The sequence below is a fragment of the Sinohyriopsis cumingii genome, unplaced genomic scaffold (genome assembly GCF_028554795.1).
Source record: "Sinohyriopsis cumingii isolate HCF-2022 unplaced genomic scaffold, ASM2855479v2 utg000349l, whole genome shotgun sequence".
Classification (NCBI taxonomy): Eukaryota; Metazoa; Mollusca; class Bivalvia; order Unionida; family Unionidae; genus Sinohyriopsis; species Sinohyriopsis cumingii.
In genome coordinates, this window is record NW_028315889.1 from 3,320,019 (window position 1) to 3,334,954 (window position 14,936).

At 34.0% G+C, this 14,936-nt stretch overlaps 1 protein-coding gene across 2 annotated transcripts in view; it reads left to right on the top strand.

The window, feature by feature from the left end:
* Nucleotides 1–4,174: 4,174 nt before the first annotated feature.
* The window catches only part of LOC149774336 (protein pigeon-like), a 198,703-nt gene continuing 187,941 nt past the window's right edge, over nt 4,175–14,936 (top strand). For both annotated transcript variants that reach the window (XM_089945450.1, XM_089945451.1), the window contains exons 1-2: nt 4,175–4,286; nt 9,913–9,989. In XM_089945450.1, the coding sequence (XP_089801576.1) occupies nt 4,184–4,286; nt 9,913–9,989 (180 nt within the window). In that variant the 5' untranslated portion in view covers nt 4,175–4,183. The remainder of the gene's footprint in view (nt 4,287–9,912; nt 9,990–14,936) is intronic.

Genomic DNA, 14,936 nt, shown 5'->3' on the forward strand with positions numbered 1-14,936 from the left:
TATATATATATATATATATATATATATATATATATGCATGCATACATACATGGTATTATGATCTTCTGCTTTCCAAATCATCACATATAAGCAGCGCTTATATATATATATATATATATATATATATATATATATATATATATATATATATATATATATGCATACATGCATGGTGTTATGTCTTCTGCTCTCCAAATCACATATAAGCAGCGCTAGGACTGTGTCAGGCTAGTTCTTTCCGTTAGACTTTATGATGAGAGTTCACCTTCCTTTACAGGTAAGAAACTACTAACTACTATCTGTATTTGTGAGATTTTCTTTAGCGTAGTAATGCAGGGATTTGAATGTTTTAAACGAGATGTATTTTCGTAACAATTTAATTCTAGCTGGACGCATTTTACATATTTTGGAATTCTTATATATATATATATATATATATATATATATATATATATATATATATATATATATATATATATATATATATATATGTGTGTGTGTGTGTGTGTGTGTGTGTGTGAAAATTAAATTGTATTAAGAATTTATATTTATTTATGATCGTAGTATTAATTGATTGTAAAGACGATTTCGCAACCAACGTCATGCTTACTAATAATTTAGGAACAGGAAATACTATTTTGGAATTTTAGATCGCACATTCAATAAAATACATTTAATGCAGATGATTTTATCATTAGTTGGAACATTTAATTATTATACACGTTTTTATATTATTGTTCACTTATTGGACATTTCATTATTCACGTGATATTCCAAACTACAGAAATTCCAGAATTGTATGAAGTTGGTATGGTTGAAAGAATGTGATCATTCATATCTAAAATGTAAAACTTATGTATATTTATTTCTATATTCAGAACGGGATTTATTGTATGCATAATTTCAATAATGTTCTTTTCGTTAAACTTTATGATGAGAGTTCACCTTCCATTACAGTTGATCCCGTACCGCTCTGTGCGTCCCCAATTACGTGAAATAATATCAACATCGCTGGAAGCGAACCCCAAGTAAGGGAGCCTTGAACTCTCACCTTCCTTTCACCTTTTTATTAATCTAGATATGACTACCATTAAATTGGGCATGACGAAGAAAACTCGCTAATATGTTAAAAGTACTAGCCAAATTCCTTCCTAAAAGATGAATAAAGTTGTATAAACCATGTAACTCATTTGTCTAGAACACCTTATTTAGTATAATATGATTGTAACTACATCGTTTGTCACATGTCCATGAGCGGAATAAACCTTGTAACAAGAAGTATGTATCCAGTCTTAGCAGAACATAGCGAATGAAGAAATGAAAGACACCCATGTTTTATTTCATTAAATAACTATCCTTTCCAGGTCGGTGTAATCCTTAGGCATAGCAATAATCGGGCGTCCACGGTCTTTACCGTGAAACAAATTTTAGCAATGATATGGTCAATCAAAATTGTTGTAGGTCTGAAAGTTTGCGTCACATAAATGTTCACAATGTGAATGATGCCACTGATTCATAAAGAACGCGGACAGAAGTGTAATTTGCGAGACAAGAATCTCCTGGCCAAATTGCTGCTTTAATAGTTGCGGTAAATTTGCGCTTTTTAGGATGCATTGTGCGATGCAAGTTTTTTTTCCCTTAACAACTTACAGCAAAATTGACCGATATGAAAATTAAAATGAGTATAGTTTCCAAAATATTCCAGTGTATAAACATGTTTGCAAACTTATTGGTATGATTTCTCTGACTGAGCAACCAAAACAATTTAGCACGGTCTCATTTGTAATCATTACTTTAATTTGATTTTTTGCATCGTTATTAGATCCTTGAGCAAAACGGATTCGACGGCGTATACTTAAACAAGCTTGCAATCATTTACAGTAAGGTTGTTAACTGCATACCGGCATAAGATGACAAATAATAACACTTGTCTTGGTCGCCTTTGATAATGTTTCGGTGTTAAATTGGATTAAAAAGAACACATTAGCAAGTGGAACAAAGGCGCTGTTGTTTTTGAAATAATAAATAACCAGTTTAATCAATGAACGTTACTTTTACAGGATTATCGTATTTTATGAAAGACGACACTTCATTTTGATGCTGGTTGATTAGGAGCGTGGTCTAATATACCGTATGGTTCAGCCCGAATGCCATGTTAAATATCAAAATAAAAATAAAAATGGAACACACCTACCTGATTTACTGTTTTCGTGTGCATAGTAAGATAATGCAAATGGTTATTATTCAGTTGTTACATTTTTATCTGATAGTTATTAACAAATTTCTAGCCGAAATAAAAAAAAAAGTAGATATGAGCTATCACAATGAGATTTTTTAAACCAAATAACTCTCCATTGTTTCAATAAAGAAAATATAAACTTAATCTTTTTAATAAATCAGGCCAATATCAAAACTTGCAAACAGTAGTGTATGTTAATGGACCGAATGTCATGCTAACAGTCTTTCTTCACGGTATATTTACCCCAACAATTTGTGTAAATAGGTCTTGACGAGTAAAACGATATTATAACTTACTTCGCCGTTATCGTTAAATTTTTATCTAATTTATCGCTGAATTGTTTTGTTTTTTTGGAGTAAAATCTGGAATCAGTAAACCAACTACTTTTATTTTAAACTTTTGAAACATTTGAAAATATTTATTTTAAGGTACACATTAAACACATTAAATCCATTTAATATTAATTTCGGAATATATATTTTTGTATAGTAATACATACCTAATATAATTAATACTCCCATGTAACCAATGATCCCCAAATTATATCACGTCAGCATTATATATTGTATTCAAATATGGTACTAAATGGTACTAAATTTAGTAAATTGTCAAAATAACATCAAAAGCACTTTAATTAAAGCGACGTTGGTCAAACGGGTTTTGCCAATTCATGGCCAGATGATGCAACTATTAATGTTTGCAGTTAAATTAATGAAGGACGCAATACTCAAACAAAGTAATAAACAAACCGCAATAATTTAAGTTAAGACAGCATCCGACGGTAGCTCAGACTACTAGCATAAATAGACGAGCAACAAGGAAGAGTGATAGCACTGTACAAATCCTACCCTGATAAACGGACCTCAACCAGTTAGCTACTGAAGTTACTTGCCATCATTTTATAGACATTTTAGTTTCTCCCATTCCTATATTATATAACTACAATTATTGTAACTAATACTATGCTGTTTTATACTCGTGCTCTTGTACATTGTATATTTTTGCTCTTATCAATTATAATATGCATACATTATTTTTAAAAAATCCATTATAAATTCAGCTAATGAAAATCAATGACAGTGCTCATTGTTTTTGTATATTGAAGTTATTAAGTATAATGAAATATTCTTCATAAATCTATTTTATAAAGGCAATAACATTATCAGAGCAGTATATAGTAACCAAAACATTACCATAATAAGACTATAGACGAAAACAAATGAACAGCATTGATATTTTTTTTCAGTGTTATTAATTTTAATAACATTAAATGATATACTATGAATTCAGAGAACAAAAATTAACATACAGTGCTTTAAACAAATATTATTAAATATATTTCATCTTACGATGCCCACAAAATTAAAATAATGTAGACTTATGGTATTGACGTGTGATATTACATGGTACTAAATCATAAATTGTATAGGACATCACTTTTTATTTTTTAGTATACAAGTTGTATTTAGTAATATTAGTATATAGTGCAATATATAGTATCACGATAAATTCTACATAAATATGCTAAAGGCAGTGACATCATCAGACCATACTGTACTTCAAAGAAAGATTCATAAAATATATTTAAACTTTCAACATAAATAATATCACCATTTTTGTTGCGTTATCATTTTCTTTATTTCTTTGTTACGAGATCCTCGTGATGATCAGAATATAGAGCATGATAGTATAGTTAATTAAATCTTAAATTTGGTAAGAGAAATGTGGAATATCACATTTTAAACAAATGTAGATGTCACAATTAAGTAAGTCCCAGGTGAGACTTAATAATATTTCACATAGTCCGAATCAGCCCTGTGTGTGGTCTGAATCGGTCTGTTACCCGCTCCAGTGTCCTCTGACAACGTCGGGTTAAAATATATGTTCATGCTCGAATAAGGATGGCTATTCGGAATCCCTCGATCCTCTAGCAGTCATGTGATAATGGTTGCATTAACAAGGGTTTTAGACTTGAGGGAGTCTATTGAGAATTTTTTACTTCAGCGACGAGACGAGCTAAAATTGCCATCACATTTAAAGCGAGAATGTTTGTATTAAATTCACGAAGTGCTATGTTTAGATGACATTTGCAGTTATCTTTGCTTTAGTCCTACATGTAAGACCTGACGCTGATAGTTACGTATAGCACCTAAACAAAATGATCATGTGCTATGTCTTACATGTAGGACTGTCTTTGCTTTTCTACGTTACGACTTATTTCTTACGACCGAGGTGCGTTGCAGTGTACATTAGCATAGGGGCTCGTATCGTTGCTTAAAATTGATTTGTCATACAATGAAACATGTACTGTATAATAACTACAAGGGAGGACACTTCTCTCCTTTTTGACTCGAATTGCATATGAAAATGTGATTTCTAAATGTCAGCATCAAAACCCAATCCATGACTTTGAACCTGTAACCAAGAAAATCTTATTTACTATGTATCTTTTAGAATTATGCAAATAAATACATTATATAAAATATAGAAATGTATACCTTAAAAAGATTCTGCATCTTAATCCAAGCTTCAAATTTTGCAAGAAGTTGTTCTACATATACAAAATCATCGGCTACCCAACGTGCCAACTTGCCACTAGAATGGGATTCTCAAGAAATTCCCAAGTGTTTAGTCTGTTTCTAAATTTGTTAGTAATTTTTCCCATAAACAAGACATTGTAAACACATTACAGCCTATTCATTGTTGTTTCTCATCCACATAATAGCTTATTTTTTTTATAAAACGTTGAACATTACTAATTTTTTTTACAAGATTGTTTTAGTTTGCTTAATATCTCTTGCCATTTATTGGCATTGTTATGTTGAATTTCATAAAACTAGCTATAAACCTGACCTAATTACTCGACTGAACTGCTGAGAGAACAGTCCAATATAATGTATTTTATTTCTGTAGCTCGATGGATAAACATTACATCTTTTCAAAGCTGTGCGCAGAATAGGTCAAATTATCTCCAGTCATGAAAACATGGGGGTGGTATCCCATCTGTCCAAAATTAATATTATTTTGAACAGAATATTTTGGTGACTATAGCCTCTTTTCAAATGGTAAGCATTGCAGTATTTTATTTTTGTCAGTTGGTCAAATTCGTTATGTGTTTTGCTTCAATATTGGAGACAGAAACCAACCTTGTGCAGAAATGTATGTATGTATGTGTGTATGTATATATATATATATATATATATATATATATATATATATATATATATATACACAGTGCAACCACGCTATAACGCACCACGCTATAACAAAAATTTGGATATAATGCGGTCGTGGCATGGCTCACTAATTTGTTTATATTCATTTGCACATGAGCAAATATTTTTTGTTCAGATTACATGAAATAGTGTATAAAAAATATATTATCATTATGGGGAAGAGATCGCGTATGAATTCGAATTTAATATGATCGTGGCATGGTTCCTGAAATTATTAAATACATGTATGTCCATTTTTCTCATACCGGGAAAGAATATTTTTTTAAGTACGAGAAATAGTGTGTTCAGTGTTTGTTATCATTTTGGGGAAGCATTTGTGTATGAATTTTAATATAATGCGATCATGGAGTATCTTCTGAAATTTAGCAATATCACCAGGTTCTGGAAGTCTTATGCCAAAATAAACATTATCGGAAATGTTACTTACTACGGGTCAGTGAGTAAGTCGTCTTTGTGATTGTCTTCAATTAAATCTGTATACAATTGTTGCTCAAACAATAGCCAATATGTATTTCTTCTTTAACTGCATACACAACCAAGCAGCATGCAGTGCGGTGGTTGATAAAAGATTGTCACAGTTTAATAAACATCAAGAAATAAAAACCGCCAACATGTTGGCTGGGCTTGGCGGTGTTATTAGATGCAATCAGTTGACCAGTAAATAATGTCCTCTTTATTAGCTGGAAATTGAAAGGGTATGAAATTGTACATGTGTTCAGCTTAAATTTTTTTTATATAAAAGTGACTCATGACCATTGCAAGCCAACTGCACTTAGTTCTCTGGTTTTACATGGGTATGGTGTTTGTTTATGAACTCGTTATTAATTTCCTATTTTTTTAATAAAAATATTTTACCATTTTGGAAAAGCAAGTTCACAAATGCAATTCATTCTCTGCACTTTGCGTGATGATTAGTATAGTAGTTTTCACACATTTCTTTCAGTATTCACAAAATCTGAAGTAAAAGTTATATGAATGGTGAAAGCATGTGTTGATTGGTAATTATTCTTGCTGTAGTCTTTCAAATGAATAGGAGTTCAAGCATTAATTATTGGAAATTTGCAATGGATAAATGTACATGGAAATGCATATGAGAAACTTTTAGAAATTTGTACAGAAACTGTTCATAGACCCTGGAACGTAATGAACCGTACACCTGCTTCATCTTTCTTAACCTAATTTTGCTGTTAAATTTTCCCATTGAATTCGGACAGATAATGATGTGTGACAAAATTATTCAACAGTTTAAATTCGTATGCAGTTTGTGCAATGGAATTACATATATTATGGATTCATTACAAGCCCCGACGATATGATGTCAGACGGCAAGTAAACGGTGTTGATACTCTGTTTATGCTGTATATTAGATGTTGAATTCAGATACAATGATCTGGGAATTGTTTGTATTGAATATTGTAAATCTGTGTGCAATTTTTCAATGGAATTACATGCATTATAGATGAACTGCATGCCATGATGGCATAATAATAAACAGTGTTGATACCCTGTTCATCATATAAATTAGACATGAATAGATGCATATGTGCCAATGAGTTGTTCTCTGAAAAAAGTTAAATATTGTAAAAACCCGCATTAATGCAACCATGATATTAACATGATCCAATTTTTTAAATCCCAATTATCATGTTATAGTGGGGTTCCACTGTATATATATATATATATATATATATATATATATATCACATACATTAGAAATAACATGGCTTTTAAAGTGTTGGTATAAAGCAATTCTATATACCAATTATATATTGTAATCCACCCATGGCACAATAATACGAATATAAACATTCTTTCAACTGCAGGCCTATAGGTCAATGATGAATGTTCGCTCATTAATCATTAATGACATATGAAAATAATGATAAAAAGTATTAATAGTCCCCATTTTCTAAATGAATTTAACGTGGTTCACGATAAAAATTTCATTGCAATCCTTTCTTTTTTACGTTCCCCTTTCTCCAATCATGCATAAGGGCAATGTACACAGAAATATGGAGTGAGAGAGAAAACTAATTTAAGCTGGAAAACCTTAAAACTGAACTTGCACCAAGTAACCTACAAGAATATGGTTTGTCATCAGAGATCTCGGAAATGCTTAATCATGCGTATTTGGATGCCAATTTTTGATCTGGGACACAGAATATCACTGAGGCGGGAGTCCTCCGTACGCATGTAATAGGTGTGCAGCAAAGTTCAAAGACTTGCCAGTCCTGCTTCAGCCACCTGCTTTGTGGGAGAATGTGTTGATCAATTAGCTGTGCTGATATTTACAATGACAGAATTCAGTGACTGAAAGACCCCTTGATGTACATGTTGCCATTTTATAAGAGTACATAAAAAAGAACATGATGCAATAGCTGGGCAGCAAGTTCAAAGGCTTTGACTGGTGGCCGGGTGGGAAAATGTACTGATATTTACAGTGATTGAATTCAGAGGCAGAAAGACCCAGAGATGTACATGTGGTCATTTATAAAAGTACATCAAATAAACAACTTTAGGTTTCGTTATTGTGTTCATTTCCAAATGTAGCAGAATTAGCAGTGCATGTGACCTCAGAATCAAGACATGTTGAGACTTAGACAAAATGCCTTTTGTAGGTGGGTGACAAGTTGCCTAAAAATGTAAACTTTGCCTTCTTCTGTTTGGAAAGCGAAAACAACTTCGTCCTGTGATTATTTAAGAGGTACATTGACTGACCATACCATATTTTTTTTAAATGCCCCTCGCCTTAGCCTGGTTAGTTCAAGTGTTGTAGTGAAATGTATTCATCAAGGCATCAGTAGCTAGGCCTAGTTTTTATATCAATTACATTGACAAACAAACTCTTGCCCATTCACAAGCATTATATTTTGATAGCTGATTGACCATTAACCCTTTTCCTACTAAGGTAGCAACTATCAATTTCCTGTATGCTATCCTTTGATGGTAAAACACAAACTTGTGTTTAAAGATCAGAATCAGTGATCTGGATATATGTTAACTGCCTCTTGTACACTATTTTGTCATAAAATTAGTTTGAAACTGTAAGTAAACCAGTAGGCCTAACGGAAAATAATGGCGGACTTTGCTAAGTCTGGGATGTACCAGTTTATTAGATTATCTGTTCTCTTAAATCATCGGGCAAATATATTCAGAAAAAATATACAAATCATTGAAACCAATGCCTAGGTATTATTTTATTAAAGATTTAACTTTAAAATGCAAATTGTTTAGGTCAGAAACGTATGGGATAATGCTATGTTGTAGAATTCGTGAGATGCGCTTTAAGGTCTAAGCTGTTTTCTGACTTGACATGTATTTGCGAAAATACGGGGAAAAAACAGCAAATCAGATACTATTTATTTGCCTAAAATTACTACAAGTATGTATACAAGTAAATAAATCATAAATTTGCGATCCTGTCAGTGGACTGTTGTAATGAAGCTATATTATAGTGAGTGATTACATTACAAAAACCTCTCCATCTATAAATAGATGCACTCGCGTCTGTGTTGATTCTGTAGGAAAGAAGGGACTGAAACTTTTGATGGTGGGACTCCTATTTTTACCAAAATGGGAGTCCTGGACTCATAGTTTTAAAATCCTAAGCGAGACCTCTTGGTCATAATGGTATGTTTACACTTTCCTTGGGATCTATCTACAGTGTTCATAATATCAATGATACAATGTTGCAACTGTAGACACTGTAAGTTAAATTTATCTGTTATGAGGCACACATTCTGTAAGGTATTTAATGATTTGTTGTTGTTGTTTCTTAAACCTATTATAATGTTCTATAAATGGATTATTATTTCTTAAATATGAAAATGTCCAAACTGTGGGCCCTCCTTTTTCTGTCTCCATCTCTCTCTCTCTGGTCCATTAATTATCCAAGTGTTGGGGAGTTTCTTTTGTTTCATACGATGATGTCTATGGAACTATGAATGATGAAGTTAAATCAAACTGTCCAAAGGAAAAGGGGAGAGACAAAATGGTAGTAATGTAAATTAAAGCAGAATGACTTAGATCAGCTGTAAATATATTGAAATATTTTAATTACCTCTTGATGGTTCATCATTTCACTTAGTTTTTATTCCATGCTGATTTCCATACGCCAGTATGTGAATGCCTGAATGTTCAGTGTGTACAAGAAGCTGATGTGTTTGTAGTGCTCTACTTTCTTCAAAAAAACAATCTTTTATGTTTAAATCATAAGTGTGTCTTATATGTGAAAAGAAATAGAAACTGAGGAAGAAAACTGTCAACTTATCAGTTTGCAATTTGTTCGTTCACTATTTCTAAAGAATAATCACTATTATCCCAAAAATATTCCCAAATAAAATGTTAATAATTTCAATAAGAAAACATGATTTTTTAGAAAACGCTATGCTTATGAGTTGTCTGGAAAATTTTCAAGTAGTTTATCTCTTTTTGTAGATTCCATACGGGTCCTGAACCAGGAAAAAGATGGCTGCTTGCTGTATACATGGGATGAGATAACTGCTTGGAGCCAGGTACATTTTGTACTCAGATCTAATACCTTCTATTCACCCTGAACAGATCTTGTTCATCATAATATTGGTTTTGTATTGTTCAAAATTAAATGCCCTCACTTTAAAGCACACACCTGGCCCAACCCAAGTAGAGATCGAAGACATCGCAGATATCCATACCTTGTTATATATGTTTCTACCAAGCCTTTCCATTCCCACTCTAGGGGTGCATTTAGGATTGTAAACCTTCTTTGTGACCTATTCTGTCACATGAAATAGCATACCTAATATAATTACCTCATCTCAAATAGTGTATACAAGGCTTGTACTTGGGGCAATTTGGGCAAAATTGTCACTCATATGCACAGATTTACTTCATCTGGCAGGAAAAAGAAGTTAACTTCATCCAGTCTGATTAAAATAAAATCAGATCTCCACTGTCCTATGTGAAGATCTGACAAAGACCACATAGGGGTCATGTTCTGATGACCTTTGAATTTAGCCACTGGAAATGCAGCTTTCAAAAATCTGAAACTCATTCAGCACACATTGATGTTCCTCAGCCACACTACTCAGTCTCCAAAACTTCATCTGATTGGCAAATAAAATTTAAAGTTATGGTATTAATGTAGGTCATCAGAACATGACCTCTAATCGCTCCCTGTCAGATCTTCATGTAGGACAGTGGAGATCTGATTTTAACCAGATTGTGACTTTACCTTGCCGTGAGTCAGTACCTCATTGATATTCTGCACAATTTCTGAATCCTGCTTGCTTTTAAGTTCTAAAACTTATTTTAATCAGCATAAAATAGTAGATACATGCTTTAAGACTAACTTTTTGTGCTTATTTAGTGGCTTGTGATCCAAATACAGTATTTGCATCACATATTTATAAAAAGCCATTTTTTTTCTCAATGGATATCAATCTGTCCTTGCTTTGATCTGTCACATACTGTGGTCATGGTGTATATCAATATCATGGCTCAAGAGTGGATGGGCTGTATTTCATTTCACCCCTCGGAAAGTTACAGCCAGCAATATAATTATTTTTTTTTTTTACTACTCTGTGAATTACTGGATTTTCTGAGAGAAATAATCTTGTAATTCACTGTAGTGAAATAGTATAAATAATTTTTCACTGCCTGTCAATAAACATTGGTTTCATTATGACAAAGAAATTCTATGTTTAGACACTTGATTAGTCAAGATGTCTGATTCACATTCAAAAGCAGGGGTCTCAAACTCAAACCAACCCTGAGGGCTGCATTAGGGCATTTTTGATGGCCCAAGGGCTGCACCACCTTTGTTATCTCTCATGACACATTGTGATGCCAATCATTTTGTGGGCCACATGATATGGGTTTGCAGGCTGCATGTGGCCTGTGGGCCGCATGTTTAAGACAGCTGTTCTAAATGAACTTAATTCAATACAAAAAGGTTTGGATACTTTTTTCTTTGATTTTTTTAAATGGGTTTATTTTATATTGAATTGGGAATGAGAATTATGTTGCTACTTATATTTTCTATGCAAACATGCACAAAACATGTCAGCAGAACATAAATATTAATCTGTTGACATTATATGGGACCCAGTAAGAAATTCACTACTACAATCAGTTATACATATTCCTAGCCAATATGTTTGAATATAATATAAAAAGAAAATTTGCTTCCTGTGAGTGAATAAAGAGCTTTATTTCATCTTGTGGGTGAAATCTTAAGCACTTTCACTCACTTGATGCAATATATCCATTATTCACTTGTTTCAAGCAAATATCCTCCCTGTAATAGTGTATGTCCATTGCATTATGTGGGGTATGTCTGTTAGCTGTAGTAGATAGGGCAGAATACTCTTTTCAGGCTGTTCTCAATGCTTTTTAATATTCAAAGAGAAGTTCGCTATAACATAATAGTACAGTTGTATTAACAGATATGAAAGATGTATCTTTAAGTAAAAAAATCCCAGGAGAATATTTTGATCTTCTCTTTATATAAAATTTTTAATGGTACAATGATTTTAATAACCATGACAAAAGAGGAGGCGGGGAAGAAGTTCTGTTTGCAAATACATAAAAGAAAACTACTTTCTTGTAATACCATCCACTTTGGTGTATTTTGAATGACCTTGATTTTACAGAGTTCGGAAGTAGGGCATCACCTCCTGATGCATCAATACATTTTTATATCCATTAGAGGGGCCCTGAGTGGCCGAGTGGTCTAAAGTGCTCACCGTTCCAGATCACTGCCATCTCACCTTTATCTGCGTGTGTTCGAGTCCAAGGCTCGGCTAGCGTGCGTACGTGGGAAAGCCTGCCAGTAGCTTCTTGTGGGTCAGTGGTTCTTCCCTGGGTTTTCCTGGGTTCTTCCTCCACCAGTTATACTGGCCGCCATGTATAGCCTATCTTGTGCTGAAAAATGGCGTTAAACCCTATAACAACAACAACAAAATTTCCATTAGATAAAATGTGAAGTTAACATCAACATTATGCTACTGTGTTTATAGTGTACATGCATGATGAAGTACATAGGCTCTAATGACATGTCTGTAATTAGTCTCTGTCAAGGTAATTGGGGTAGTAATAATGGCATCAGATACTGACATAACAAAAAAAGAGAGGTGGTGCAAATATATGATAAATTTTTTAGATGCCCTCCTCAGGTACAGAGTAGATGAAATTCTTAATGGGAGGTTCAACATTATTGGGTACATGCGACAGTCACTGAACATAATTTTTGTTGCTGTCCTACTCGATGATGACTTATTTGTGCTTATTGAGGCAGAATCCTTTCTGAAAGATATTTTAACACCACAGGTTTTTGGCTTTGGTTACTCTGTGATAGGCTTGGTCAATTATTTGGCAAGGATTGGTTTACAGCTTTGTGTTGGCCATGGAGAGTATGAGTGGGAGTACTGCTAACAGAAAATGTAGCAGTGTTTTTGTCAGACAAATGCTTGTACATATGTAAGTAGGAAGCTCCACTGCATTGGGATTCAAAAATTGCAACGCAACCTGTGGAAAATATAAACCCTGTGGCAGAACATGCCATGAAGATTACTGCAGAGCACACAAATATTAAATGAGGGATTAGGGGCATCACCTTGCCTGAAATGTGGCACTGAAGTCAAATCACATAAACAACTTTGCCAGCCTTGTGGATTGGTTCACGAGTACTATAAAATGCACAGATACAAATCAAAACCACAAATGTATATGGCTGCCCAAGTACAAACACAAGCAGATACCACATCAAAAGAAATAAAATAATCACCAGGATTGAAGCTGTTGCAGTTTCTGATCCTTGCATATGCTTACCAAGTTGTATGAGAAAAGCAGACGTACTTGAATTATATAGACCCATCTTTGTGTTGGATCTGTAACTATTAGCACCACTGCCACTGGTTGTTACTGCAGCAGCAACCAACCAAACAACAGTAAAACATGCAAGTCAGTTTGCGCATGAGCACATTATCTGAATATCCAGAGATGCAAGAAAAGCCAACATCCTTGCTGTTGAAGACTGATATGAGCAAAACAGTCTTTGTGCTGCGGAAGAGCAACAGTGTTTCACCTCTTCTATCACTATTGAAGTGGCTGAGTATGTTTGTGCAAAAAGACAAGTGCAATGAATATTTTAAACCCACGTTGACTAAACAGAGAAAAAAAGGTTATTCAACAAGTATGCACGTCTTCAGTATTGGGGAAAGAAGATAGTTTCGAAGGTTCTAGCATAATCAGTGTGTTTTTGTATGAGAGTGGTGCCAAACCACAATTTGGGGATATGTAAGCATTCCTGAGGCAATTTGTTTTCATAACTGGATGACAATTGTGCCAGAAAAAAAAGAACTGGTTAGAAGTGCACGAGTATTGCATCTGCATGTGATGATGAGATTGGACAAGGACTGCCTGTCATGAAATTAAAATATGTGATTGTATTATTGATATAAGAACTATTACAGATCCTCAGTCTTACAGATGTGAAAAAATAAAGTGGAACAACAGCTGCGAGATGAAATTACCAAGAGAACTGCACTGATTGTAAGGTACAAACGTGTGTTTAGTCATAGATGCTGCTTGCAGTCTTACTGGAATCATTACAACATCAACCATTGTAGGTACACCAATCAGTATTGTTGTTTGAGCTGTATTGACAGTAACTGGTCTTCAGGTGGTGCAAGCAAACTAATTTTGATGTGACTATATTCAAGAGTATGCTTCTATACTGAATTGTTTGCAGCCACACAGAGCAGTCTCAGTATGATCAGTAAACTGTACTCAGTGGTAGTTGAGGATAAAATAATCGTTGCAGCCAAGTTTGTGTTGGCAGAAAATCACAGACAGCTCCAAGCAAAAATAAAAAGTTGAGCAGGTGCGGATTTACAGACCGTAAAAGTTGAGTAAAAAAAGAAGCAATCTTCATGTATATATTGATTGCTACTTTAGACCTGCCTCTCTGAGTATGCCACTCACTCTCTTGACAGGATTTGCTGACTACAATCACTGCAGACTAGAATAGTATGAAAGTGGGTCAGTTTGACCTTATTTGCTACCCTATGAGGACATGGACATCTGTACGAGACTCTATCCTCCTTGACTGGCTTACTCACGTCATGTGTGTGTTTGCACCTCTAGTGCCCCTTCAGCAAAAAAGTGATCAGACATCTATGGGCTGCATGGGGATAACTTCTTATGGGAGTTAGGGCTGTCAAAAATCACGAAAAACCAACCCGGGTACCCGTTGCGAAATTTAACGGGTACCCGGGTACCCGTTAGCACATGAATGACATGTACAACCGTAGACCAACTAATTGTTATCCCCATTTCTTTAATATTTTATATGGCGATAGAGGCTAACCGTGTAATGCACTACTCGGTCTGATGCGTCCGCACCGATGTAGCTGCGAATGATCTGACCGCACGCTTTTAATTAATAAATCTATTTAGAATGACCTTTGTACACAGATGGT